The sequence below is a fragment of the Cervus elaphus genome, chromosome 11, assembly GCF_910594005.1.
Source record: "Cervus elaphus chromosome 11, mCerEla1.1, whole genome shotgun sequence".
In the NCBI taxonomy this organism is placed as follows: Eukaryota; Metazoa; Chordata; class Mammalia; order Artiodactyla; family Cervidae; genus Cervus; species Cervus elaphus.
Window position 1 is genome coordinate 12249639 of NC_057825.1, and position 13218 is coordinate 12262856.

Consider the following 13218-nt stretch of genomic DNA (forward strand, 5'->3'; position numbering starts at 1 on the left):
CTTTATCTCTGACAAATATCTGACTGTATGTTTCATGGGCGAACATGAGCAGCTGAATTTAAATAAGTTTATTTTGAAATCTCACCTTTTATCAAAAGTGGAAGGAGAAACACACAACCCCTTATTTCATTGTTTCAGATCCACAGAACTAAAGAGGCAGGATCACAAAGTGGTTTAGAGTCAGGCAGATCCAAATTCCATGCTCTGCCCTTAGCTGCTGTGTGACTCTGGGCAAGTGACTCTGCCTCTCTGAGCCTTGGCTGCTTTATCTGCAGAATAAGGATGACGTGATGAGTAATTAATCAGAAACCATATGGACAGCATTTAGCCCAACACTTGTAAATACTGCTAGTGTCAGCAGTAAATACAGCTAGTCGTCATCCATGTGGCCCAAAGCCTGGACCTGAAGAAACTCTCATCAAACCACATGGCAGAGTTCTTGTCTGGGTATTTCCATCACTCTTGAGAGACAGATAGTGTGTCCAGGAGACACCCTGGACCTCATATTGAAGCCCTGTCCGACCAGCCTGGCCTGGTCAAAAGAGCCTGCTGGAGAGGAAAATGGTGAGCTGAACAATGAGGCTCCCTCTCCCCCACCTCACCCCCAAGCACCTCTGTGATCTTGTGTGTGGGAGGCACTGGATTCTGACAATGATGGGAAGTGCAGCAGCCTGATCCAACAAAACCAAGTTAAGAGTCCCGCACAAAGGCTCTTGGCTCTCATGTGAATCCAGATATTTCTGGCATCTTTAGTGGCATGCAGCTTATGTGCCAAGCTGTGCTCTCTGCTTGCTTGTCAAAGCCAGAGGAGGGGACTGTGCTTGGACAGGTTCTGGAAATGCATTTGATGGATGGATTTGAGCGTCACCAAAGCCTCATTCAGTTTGACTCAAGCAGAGATACGAGGCCCACATGTACACAATCTAGCACCAGCCCAGAGGACAGGAAGGAGAGGGCTCTGAACTAGAGTCCCTGTTCGTCACCTCCCGGTTGGGTGGCCTGATCACACCTTCTTCACCATGACCCCCAGTGCTCATCTAGCACTGCGTCTGCTCAGTTGGCACTCAGGTTGTGCTTTTCGGTTGGGTGCGTGGGTGACTGGATAGACAGGTGGATGAATGGACTTATGACAGTCTTGTTCTCTATAAAATCTGTGCAGTGACACCTTCCTGCTGGGGAGGCGGGGGGCAGGGTGGTAGAAATAAAAATAACCTGTAAAGTCCGTGGCACAGTGCCTCCTTGTGAATACTGTTCTAAGCATTTTTCTGAGATTCCCACCTGCCCCAATATATATAACACTTTCGTCCACAAACATGATCCTATTCATTCTAAAGTTAATATTCTTTTTCATATTCTTGCCCATTATGATTTATTGTATATATAGTTTCCTGTGCTATACAGTAGGATCTTGATGTTTATATATTTTGTATATAGTAGTTTGTATATGCTAATTCCAAACTCCTAATTTATCACCCACATTCCCCTTTGCTAACCATAAGTTTTTCTTTGTCTCTGAGTCTGTTTCTGTTTTGTAAATAAGTTCGTTTGTATCATATTTTAAATTCCACATAGAAATGATATCCTATGATATTCGTCTTTTTCTGTCTTACTTCACTTAGTACAATAATCTGTAGGTCCAATCCATGTTGCTGCAAATGGCACTATTTCATCCCTTCTTATGGCTGAGTAATATTCCATTGTATATATATGTCCCACATCTTCTTTATCCATTCATTTATCGATGGACATTTAGGTTGCTTCCATGTCTTGACTATTGTGAATAGTGCTGCTATGAATATTTGGTGCATGTATCCTTTCAAATTAGAATTTTCTCTGGATATATGCCCAGGAGTGGGATTGTAGGATCACATGGCAACTCTATTTTTAGTTTTTTAAGGCACTTCCATACGACTCTCCATAGTGGCTGCACCAATTTACATTCCCACCAACAGTGTCGGAGGGTTCCCTTTTCTCCACATCAGAGAGGGGACCTTCCTTCACTACATCCTCAAGCTGAGGAAAGGGTCATGTGCCTGGTGGGGGTCCAGAAAGATGGGTGAAATGGGCATGTGCGAGGCCTTGTCTCTCCAGCATGCTGGCTTCTGCTCAGTCCCTCAGCAGACTTCCTCTGCACTAACGCTGTGCCAGAGGTGTGGGGGATAGAGAGAATACACCAGGCCCCTGCCCTTGAGGACCTCCTTGCAAACAGAATTGCAAGAGGTTCAGCTCTATTGATGATCCTGGAGGAGGACATGGCAACCCACTGCAGTGTTCTTGCCTGGAGAATCTGCATGGACAGAGGAGCCTGGCAGGCTACAGGCCATGGGGTCGCAAAGAGTCGGACACAACTGAGCAACTAAACTCAGCACACACAGCTCTACTGATGAAGCGATAACCCGCTCAGCCCAAGGAGAAGCCCACTCCACCTAGGGAGAAAAGTCCGCTGGGAGCTCCAGGAAGGCATCTAGGAGAGCGGTTTGAGCTGAGTGTTGCAGGCCAGGGCAGCCAGTGCAGCAGGCAAAGGCAAAGGCAGGTAATGGAGGCAGCAGGAAAGGAGCACAGAGATGGGCGGGCCAGGCACAGAGCAGTGTCCGCCCTGCTCAGAGCGCAGACTTGGTGACAGTCACCCACCTGCCCGGCACGTTCCGCGAGCTCTCTGAGAGCAGCCTAAGGCAGAGTGCTTGCCCCCTGCACCCCGCCCCCTACTCAGGACCACAGTCCAGTGCTGGCGAGTAAGGGGGGTCCTCCTAACCTTTAGACAGATGAATAAGTCATTCCAGACACATCTGAACATCAGTACTGCTGCTGCTTTAGACACTGCACGACCAGCTGAGGTGAAATCACCGTGCAGAGCAGCAGGAGTGAAGAGGAGAGTGGCAAGGTCGGGACTGTGATTCAGAACAAGATTCCCGGGGCCATGTGGAAAGTGGCCCTCCTGCTGAGCCCTAATTTATGTCCCAGTCTGGCCCCTGTGTTGGCCAGGGCATGTTCCTGCAGGTTAGATCTTCCTGCCCTCTCTCCTGAGCAGAGACAAATGCATGTTCTAGGCCATGCTCCCAACCAGTCCAGGCGGGCTGATGTGCATGTTGTCCCTGACACTTGGGAAGGCGGCCTGGGAGAGGAGACCTCCCTGTGCAGCCCTGGGCAAGTGACTTCCCCTCTCTGAGCTTCAACCTCCCCTTCAGTATGAGGACAAAACTCTCTGCCTGGCTAACTTCTAGGGACAGTGCAAGGCAATGAAGGGTCAAATGTGATTGTGCTAGGGCCCTCAGCCCTGGGTGCCAGCTTTGATTTCCACATTTGAAAGAACAACATATTCTTGGGTAACAACTGTCTTAGCACCGGGGATGGTGGGTCATAGCAGCAGCCGATCACAATCCACTCTCCCCCAGCTGCTGTCTCTCACTTACCCTCCAACCCTGGTGCCCATGCACTTTTTTGGACATGTGTCCTCTTCCTGAAATAAAGTCAGAAGGGAATTGCATCATATAAGGCAAAGAAAGGAGACTGCTCTGGCTGGGGTTTGGGGAGAGAGGAGATAGCCCCAATCAGGTACCCCTGTGTCTCCTGTGTTTGAGGTACCTCCCCAAACTTCACCAGCACCCAGGAGACCCTCGGTGTGCGTCAAGCCTGCTGTGCTGGGCAGAAGCGTGGGCTGCCCACTCCCCAATTGCATGTTGGGGCAGCAGCCATGGGGCCAGGATTTGAACCGAGAGCTGTGGGGTCCAGCCTCTCTCTCCTGAGCTCACACTTCTCACGGGCCCTGGTCAGTGTATAATTCATAGGAGCTGGCGTGGAGTTTCTCTGGGCTGTGTATGTGTTTGTGTTTATAGAGGTAGAGCTCACAGGTGGCTGACAAGGGAGATGTATTTTTTATAACAATGAATATTTAATTTCCACATCACAGATGAAAAAGACTCTCTGAAGAGGCATCTGAGGGAGACTCCAGAGAGCGGCCACTAATCAGAAAAGGGCCTTCTTGCAAGTGCTCTTCCACATGGCTCACTTTCTTCTTTAACTTTTCCATTTTTTATTTTTTCCTGATTATTGAAATAGATATGCACATTGGAGAAAATGTAGAAGACACAAAAATAAAAAATGGGAGAAGGGGAAAAAAAAATCACCCATAATACGCTAGCTCTTGTTGACATTTAGACACCTGTCTTTTCAGTCTTTTTTCTATGCATTTTTCCATAAGTAAATGAGACAGAAGGCAGTATTATTGCAATTCTACTTCTTAATTCTTAGATTTTTTTCTTTATAAACATTATAATTTAATGAGAGGATAATACTCAGCCAACTGTACCATAATACACTTCACCAGATTCCTACTATGGAAATTTAGATTGTCTCGTATTTTATAAACATAGCGGTAATGGATGTCTTTGTGCGTAATCTGTTGCTACAGTTTGGGGTATCTAAATGAAAGTGAAATCGTGAGGTCATAGATGCAGTTAAGGCTCTTGACACAGGTCGCAAACCCACAGTTTCTTTTCTGTCAGGGACCAGCTTCCTCACCGTGGGGGCCCGTCGGGCCTTCTCTGGACAGCTTCCTCCCTGGCCGGCAGAGGGAGGCCAGGGTCAGGCACCAGGCTGCGGGCCTCCTTCCCACCCCACCACGCGGAGTCCTGAGGTGCCTCCTAACCGTCTTCTCTCTTGTCTCCCTCTGCCCCAGCCTCGTAAAGCCCTTGCGACACTATGCTGTCTTCCTCTCCGAAGACTCCTCTGACGATGAATGCCAGCGGGAAGAGGGCCCGAGCTCTGGCTTCACCGAAAGCTTTTTCTTCTCCACTCCCTTTGAATGGTCTCTCCTTCCTTCTTCCGCTTTCCTGAGCTCGGCTTGGTGACTGTCCGGGACCACTTGGAGGGGAGGGGGTGGCCAGTTTGTGCTTGTGTGTGGGGAGGGTGCCTGGGGCTGCTGCTTTCCGGTGCCCGCTTGCAGGGCGGCGCCCCCCTCCCCCCCATGTGCCTCCTCCCAGGGTGTTCATTCTGCCAGCCCCACCGGGCCTGTGGCGATGGGGTGAGGTGACAAGGGTGCCTGGGCTGTAAAGGTGTGAGACGGGAACATCTCCTTCCTCACAGCGAAAATGCACTGGACTGTTAATGGGGTTGCTGACTGCAGCTTCAGCTCCAGTTAGGCTGGTTGTTGCTGCCTAGTCTTCCTTTATCTCAGCACACCTTGGGAAGCCATGGAGATGGAGCGTCAGATTTTAAGTTTAAAGAAAAAAAAAAGTGTTACTGGTATGGAATATATATATTAATGATGGCATGGCCAAAGATCTTACTGATTTGTCTGACTTTAAGATAACTTTTATCATTATTATTTATAGCCTAAGCCTCCTTCTAATTACAAATTGCAACAAAGAAAGAGAAAAAGAAGGTTCACCACAACCCAGCCACCCCAGGAATTGGACTTTGGTGGCTGCCCTTTTTTTTCCCGCCACGTCTTGCCTCTCCACCTACAGGCTTTTCCCAGCTGGGACTGAGCAGACGGTCAGCTCTGGTCTGTGTTTATCTGTTTGCATGGCGTTTCTAATGGGAGCCTTCAGGGGAACGGAACTGCCCTTTGCTGAACACCCACAGCAGACCTTGGGGAGTGAACCATTCCAGCCCGATTACATAAGAGAGACTCTCCCCCTGCTCCCTGCTTGTCAGCCCCCTTCACTATCTCCCTGCACCCACTCTCTCCTCCAAGGCTGGGCCTATGGGTTCCTTGGGGCGCCCGGCAAGCCCAACAGCTCTGCTGCTGCCACTGGCCCCACAGGCGGGGCGAGTTCTGGTCCTTTCTGCCACCAGCTCACCTGTGGCCACAGGCAAGTCAGTCCCCTCCTGAGGTGCTCACTTAGAGAGCAGTGCCCTAAGCCAGGGCTGCTCAGGTTTTGCGTGCTGCCTGGTCTGTGCAGTGAATCTCCTTCTTTAAAACTAGGAGAAAAGCCTCGTCCTAAGCAATAGTATCTATAACATCATAGACTTAATGTATCAGTTATTATTTCTATTATTAATTAAAATAAAGATTGCATCATTGGAATAAGAAATGTCCAGCCATGTATCAACTGACAATTGCCTTGCTGGTAAAGGGATCCCACATAGACAACAGCCAAGGACCCCCACCGTGGGGTCTGGCCGGCCACGTTCTTTTTAAACTAATTGATGCCTTAATTATTTTAAATAATGCTCACTCCCTGAACCATGATCTATGAAAAGCATAGGTTTCTGTGTGTGTTTAAAGGGAACTGGCCAGCTTAAAATGGATTCCTTCTAAAGAAACTTTGTTTCCTTCACTACAAAGCACACTGACTTTTCTTTGTCTCCTTCACTGTGTTCAAACTTGGTTAACGGAACTTGGTCAGATGGCATAGTTAGAACAAGTGAGGGACTTTAGAAGTTTCTTATACTTGGCTTCCATTTCTGCCTCTTGCCAGGTGCTGTGTGATATAGGTTCCGTTACTTAGCCTCTCTGAGCTTCAGCTTCCTCATCTCTAAAGTGGGGGGTGTGAGTCCTACTTCACAGGCTGCTTGTGTGGCTTCAGGGAGATAGTACAGTCTGACATAGTCCTTGCCCAGAGTCAAGACTGTTAGTTGAGCCTCTTTTCCTCTGCTGACTGTCCCCCTGCCCAGGTTCATGCAAGTGGGCCTTCAGACCACCAGGTGGCGACCTTCCCCACTTTACTGGAGCCATGGGCCGTTTCAACCTGACCCACGGGGCAGAGCCTTGTGGTTGGAAGTAGGATGCTACTCTGGCCCAGTTTCACAAGAAGTCTGGGCAGCATTCTCCATGTACCCTGGGGCTCAGGCTTGTGAGAGAGGATAGCAAGAGGTACCCAGTGTCCCCAGCACCTGGGTTGGCTGTAAGATTTTGGTGCACGAATGGACAGGATGATGTTAACAGCCTCAGCATGCCTGCTGGTACACCTGGTACCGCGTTTGCTTGTGTCATCTCCACCAGCAGTTGTGAGGGCGTGCACTCTGGAACGGGGGAGCACTGAGGCTCAGAGAGGTTAAGTGATTTGCCTAAGGTCCCACAGCAACAGATGGCACCAGGGCTGGAACTGAGATCAGCACAGACTGAGGCCCAGGCAGCTTGCCGCTGAGGATCCTGGGGTGCACCATGCAGCCTCCTGGGGGAGAGTTCCCCCAGCTCAGTTCCGCACAAGCTGGGCCCAGGACCCGACTGCTGCAGGGGTGAGGGTACGGACAATGGGCTCAGGAGTGAGTCCTCCTGCCTGTTCCCTCTCCAGCCGTGGCCCCTTCCTCACGCCTTGTATGAATGGGGTGGGAGCCCGCTGGCCAGTTCTATGGTAGGTCTTGTGGTCTGGAGGAAACTAAATGGGCTCCCCGATGCAAGCTAGATCCAAAGCAACTTGCCCAAGGCCCCTCAGTGAGCGGAACCCGAGATCAGCCCTGGTCGGTCTGTCTGTCTGAGGGGCACCATCCACGGACACCTGCACTTGTGGGGACCCAGGACACTCTCCTCTCCCAAGGCTCCCAGCTGTGCTCCTTGAGGCCTGGAAGTTCTCTGGGGTGGGGGCTGCTTGCTCCTCCCAGGACGGCTCTGGGTGGGAGAATCCAGCCTGCTCTGCCTTCCCCCAGGCCGCAGCCATATCGGACACTCAAGGAGTCAGACAGTGCAGGGGACGAGGCCGAGAGCCCGGAGCAGAGAGCACGGGAGCCTGTGGGCCCCACCCCAGCTCCGCATGACCGGGCCGCCAGCATCGACCTCCTGGAGGACGTCTTCAGCAACCTCGACATGGAAGTCCCGCTGCAGCCACTGGGCCAGGCCAAAAGCTTGGAAGATCTTCGGACCCCCAAAGACCTGAGGGAGCAGCCGGGGACCTTTGACTATCAGGTATGGTGGGGGTGGGGTGGGCGCAGGCTGGGGGCACTTTCTGCACATGAGGCAGGTTTTCCCACATGACAGTGAAAAAGAGCCCCTTTTCCAAGGTCCTCAGCCAATGCTCAGAGTCACTCTGACTGCAAACTGCCAGGCGGGCCAGTGGCCAGAGCCCCCTGCTTCTGTTTATGCATCAGAGGTGGGCAGCGCCGTGACCCCTGGTGGAACTGGGATTATCCCCACCCCACCAAAAGGCTCCTCAAAGAGCCTGTGGATCAGAGTTCTGGGGCTCTGGATATTCGCTTGTGACCCCTGATCTTCCTTGAGACTTTAAGTCTGTCACCACCTGTGCCTGTCTCCTCACTCGTGCCAAGGGGCTGCTGACTCCGCAGTCCCTGGGTCACAGTGTGGAATTCACAAAGCTCCCATGTATCCAGGTGGCACCAGTGGTAAAGAACCCACCTGCCAATGTAGGAGATGTTAAGAGACAGGGGTTCGATCCCTAGGTCAGGAAGATCCCCTGGAGGAGGGCATGGCAATGCACTCCAGTATTCTTAACCTGGAGAATCCCCATGGACAGAGGAGCCTGGTGGGCTACAGTCCATGGGGCTTCAAAGAGTTGGACATGACTGAAGCGACTTAGCACGCATATCCGATGATTCACACACGCCCCTCTGCAGGGAATTGCTATTCCCAGGCTGCAAATGAGGGAGCTCGGGCCAAGAGAAGGGACGTGACACCCAGGTCATGGCCCAGTAGATGGCAGAGCTGGACAGAGCCCAGTCCTATTTCATTCCCAGCCAGTGTGCCCTCACCCAGCCCCCGAGCCTCACTTGCCCTCTTGGGCTCAGGGGTGGCTGAAAGTGCCCATATGCTTTGGAAAGTAAAATGGGTCAGGCCAGTAGAGGGTCAGCAGATGGAGTCCTTTTCCTAAAACTAACTGGCAGTGCTGGGTTGAAAAGACAGGGCTTTCTCTGGAGACCCTTTGTGCCACCCTAGCGAGAGAAGCCTGGCCTGGAGTCCAGACAGACCTGGGCTTGCTTTCTACTGCCGACCTGGGCCAAGCTCCCAGCTTTCCTGAGCCCCAGAGGCCTAACTGGCCAGACTCCCAGGACCCTGGCGCACAGGAGCGGGTGGGGAGGGCCAATCTGTCCCAGTCAGCAGCAGTCATCACCTCCCTCGTTCCCTCTGGCAGAGGTTGGACCTGGGCAGAAGTGACAGGAGCCGCGGGACACCAGGGGCCTTGAAGCTCACCCACCCGCACAGCAGGCTCTGGAGCCTAGGCCAGGACGACATGGCGATCCCCAGCAAGCCTCCCGCCGCCTGCCCCAAGAAGCCCTCAGCCCTGCTCGGGAACTCCCTGGCCTCACCCTGCAGGCCCCAGAACCAGAACGGCCTCCTGAACCCCAGTGACAAGGAGGAGGTGCCCACGCCCACCCTGGGCAGCATCACCATCCCCCGGCCCCAGGGCAGGAAGACCCCGGAGCTGGGCATTGTGCCCCCGCCTCCCACCGCCCGCCCAGCCAAGCTCCAGGCCCCCGGCCTCGCCCTCGGCGACTTCTCAGAGCGGCTGCCAGCTGAGTGGGAAAGGCAGGCTGCCCTCAGCTCAGCCCCGTTCCCTGGGCTCCTCTCCAGCGCTGCACCCCAAGACCCCACCGAACTGCTCCAGCCACTCAGCCTGGCCCCAGGGGCCGCCGGCAGCAGCAGTGATGCCCTGCTGGCCCTGCTGGACCCACTTAACACAGCCTGGTCGGGCAGCGCCCTTCCACCAGGCCCCACGGCCCCAAATGTAGCCACCCCGTTTACCCCCCAATTTAGCTTTCCCCCCATGGGGACCCCTACCCCATTTCCACAGCCGTCACTCAACCCCTTTGTCCCATCTGTGCCAGCGACACTGCCCACCATGCCCCTGGTCTCTGCACCAGCTGGGCCTTTTGGGGCCCGTCCTGCTTCCCTGGGGCCAGCCTTTGCCCCCACGCTCTTGCTGTCCGGCTCCGGCTTCTGTGCCCCTCGTCGACCCCAGCCCAGCCTGTCTGCTCTCTCTATGCCCAACCTCTTTGGCCAAGTGCCCATGGGCACCCACTCCCCGCAGCCTCTGGGTCCCCCGGCGGTCGCCCCCTCGAGGATCCGAACACTGCCCCTGGCTCGCTCAAGCGCCAGGGCTGCCGAGGCCAAGCAGGGGCTGGCCCTGAGGCCTGGAGACCCCCCACTCCTCCCCTCCAGGCCCCCCCAGGGCCTGGAGCCAGCCCTGCAGCCCTCTGCTCCACGAGAGGCCAGAGACCCCTTTGAGGATTTGTTACGGAAAACCAAGCAAGACGTGAGCTCGGCCCCGGCCCCGGCCCCGGCCCCCGGCTCCGTGGAGCAGCTCAGGAAGCAATGGGAGACCTTCGAGTGAGCAGCGCCGAGGGTGGGGCGAGCCGAGGCCGGCTGGCCCTGCTTCCTCTGCTACTGTTTCTGCCCAGGTTCTACTGGTGGGAAGGGCTGGGAACCCTCTCTGCCGCCCCTCCTCCTCTCCACACTGCCCATCTCTGGAGAATGGCGCCATTTCCAGCCTGGGAATCGACCCAGCTCCTGGGTGCCTGTCCCGCCCCGCCCCCCCCCCCCCCCCACCCCCCCAATTGGGTTTTGCACTAAAGAGGTCAGCTGGGCCAGCAATTGCCCCAGGCCACGTCCTACCCACCTTCCCTCTGGAAACTGCCCACCAGGAGCCCCGTGCATCCTCAGGATGTCTGCTCCTGAGCCCCGTTCTCTTGCCCCAGCTGCAGCCCAGCCCTGCACACCCCACCTCGATGGGCACGAGCGTTGGCGGTACACCAGCTCGTCTGCACGAGAGGCACGTGGTTTGGAGTTTGAAGTAAGGAACCCCCTCCCCCTCCCCCCTCCCCCAGCTGGAGGATCCACCTGGCGGGGCATTTCCAAACCCTCTCTAGCAATATGCACACTCGTTCTTTACTAAGTCTTCACCCCAACCCCTACACCTCTGTTTTTCTGACTTGGTTGGGATCTGGGGGCTGAGGGATCCACGGGATCCCTCATGGTAACCAAACCAAGCCCCAGCCAGCCCTGCGTGAGGGCCAGGAGCACCAGCAACTTTGAGTATAGAAGACAAGACGGCAACGGGTAAACCTGAGCGCGTCAGGGTGGGTCCGCTGCCATCCACACTCTCCCCCGGATCCCCAGAGGTTCTCCTGGTCTCCAGTTATGATCACATGAGGCTCTGGCTCTTGTCAAGTGGGTCTCAAGGGGCAGAGCTGAGAAGCAGGCACCCAGACCTCCGCTGGAAGGCAAAGCTTAACACCACAGAGATGCAAGGGTCCCAGTTCCTGGCTCCTTGGGGCAGGAGGGGGCAGGGCACTGAGCCCCTCTCCAGGCCCCTGGGGAGTGGGCAGGCTTGGCTTCTTGCAGCCTGGACGCAGGAGGGCTTGGAGTCACCCCCTCCCTGCCCACCTTGTGATTCCTGCCAGCATAGAAATTCCTGAGGCCAACGTCACCAAAGCTAAATTGAAATGTTGTTATTATTTCTTTTATCTTTCTTTTCCTTTTTACTTTTATTGATTTGATGGAATCTTGAAATTGACTAGTTTCAATAAACCAAGTTAAAATATGGCCCAACCATTTAAGAAAACAACCATCTGAGACATGCAGGAAATTGTGAACATTTTGACCTGATTTCTCATTTCCTATTTGTGAATGGTCAGACACACAGTCTCAGGGGTGGCTGAGGGGGCAAGGGGGTTTCTGGAGGCCCCTATAACCCTAGGGAGCCTTGTCATCGTCTGAGGGACTGGGAGACCACCCCCACCCGTGAGTGAGCAAGGCCCGGCCCTGAGGTTTGCTCCGACAACATGGGGTGTGAAGAGCTGCTGGCCCAGCACAAGCTCCTTGGTCAGTCACGGCCCCTTGGGCAAGTCTTCTCTTTCAATCTCGGCAATGTCCTCTGGCCGCCGGAAGTGGGGCGCTGTGTCACGTCTGGGCCATGCGGGCGCCTCTAGGACACTCAGGTGTTTTCAGCAGAGACTGCAGATCCATCCTGGGCAGACTCCCAAGCCCCATCAAGACAGGGTAGCCCACTCGGCGGGCAGAGTCTTAAGGCAAGAGGTGCTCGGTGGCCTCAGGGAAGCTGAGCCCAACCCGTGGTCTCCCTGGCTGGGCGCCGGTGGCGAGAGCACCATGTTCACAAGAGCACTGCTGTCTCTTCCCTTGCTGGATTGAATCTGCAAATCCAAGGATGAATTTTGTGTGTGCGTTCAATAAAGTCTTCTTGGAGAGAAGCTGGTATCTCTGTGTCCTGAGGAAGCTCTGCAGGGAGGGGACGCCGCCTTGGGGAACCTTCGGCATCTGTGTGTGTAGAGGTAGAGGCGGGCCGTGGAGCAGTCAGGAAGGCTTTGACCCTGGCCCACCCCCAAGCCTGTTCCCAGTCAGGCCTCTGAGGGGTAGGCTGGTCACAGTTGGGCACAGGGCTGCTGGGCCCCACACAGCAGGGCTCCAGGTCACCAGTGATGTCAAAGGCACCTCGGCTCCAGGAAAGGACAAGTTTAAGGGGATACCTGGAATCACCACTCATTAGCAAGGGCAGAGCCTGGGAAACTGCACCTCTCTTGGCTGTGTTGGAGAGGATACCTGGACCCAGAACCCAGAGTGGATGTTAAGACACACTGTCCCCACCCCCCACCTGCCCATCATTCTGTGTGTCTCCCTCCCTGGTCTGTGCTTGAAAATTACAAGTTCTCAGAACTCTCAAGAACAAGAGGAGGACAAAAAAGAACCACCCAGCTTTTATACACCGGGGTTCCACCCAGAATGTCTTTTCTTAGGAATCTGCAAAAACACAGGTTTGCCAAATCTCTGACTTGATGAACTAATCAAGGCAGCAGCTTGGCTAAGCTCGTGGTACCAGATGTTTTCTCCCTGCCTTTCCCAGGAGCCACAGGGAAAGCTGGTCCCACCTCCTACAGGCTAAGGACCAAGCAAGCCCCAGGAGCCTAGTGTCCATCCTCAGCCCTCCCACCCCATCCCGTGGCCCCATCACCACACGGCTACACCTCCCACTGTGCCTCTGGAAGTTGGATGAGACCCCTAGGGGGGGCTGGGTAAGGTCGACCTCCAGTCAAGAAGTGGAAAGGAGTCTCCTGGTTTTGGCACAGGGGGCGCTGGCCTGGGAAACAAGAAGGACCAAAGGGCACATCTCCAGGTCGGGGACAAAGGGACTGAAGCTCAGAGGCCAGGCCCTCAGACAGGTGCTGAGATCCCAGTGTGGTGGCATCACCAGGGAAGGGGCCGGAAGCACAGCGGCCAGCTCTTCCCCCTCATCTGTGTCTGTCCACAGGACCAGCCCCGACACAGAGGCGGTGCCAGTGTTTGCTGAGCACCTGCCTCAGGGAACAACC

At 54.5% G+C, this 13218-nt stretch overlaps 1 protein-coding gene across 7 annotated transcripts in view; it reads left to right on the forward strand.

Annotated features, from left to right (window-relative positions):
* The window catches only part of DENND1A (DENN domain containing 1A), a 523231-nt gene extending 511129 nt beyond the window's left edge, over window positions 1-12102 (forward strand). For 3 of the 7 annotated variants that reach the window (XM_043916893.1, XM_043916894.1, XM_043916895.1), the window contains 3 exons: window positions 4676-4804; window positions 7591-7846; window positions 9027-12102. In XM_043916893.1, the coding sequence (XP_043772828.1) occupies window positions 4676-4804; window positions 7591-7846; window positions 9027-10226 (1585 nt within the window). In that variant the 3' untranslated portion in view covers window positions 10227-12102. Of the gene's footprint in view, window positions 1-4675; window positions 4805-7590; window positions 7847-9026 lie in introns of those variants that run through there. The other 4 variants (XM_043916896.1, XM_043916898.1, XM_043916897.1 and 1 more) reach the window with 2 other exon arrangements.
* Window positions 12103-13218: the final 1116 nt, after the last annotated feature.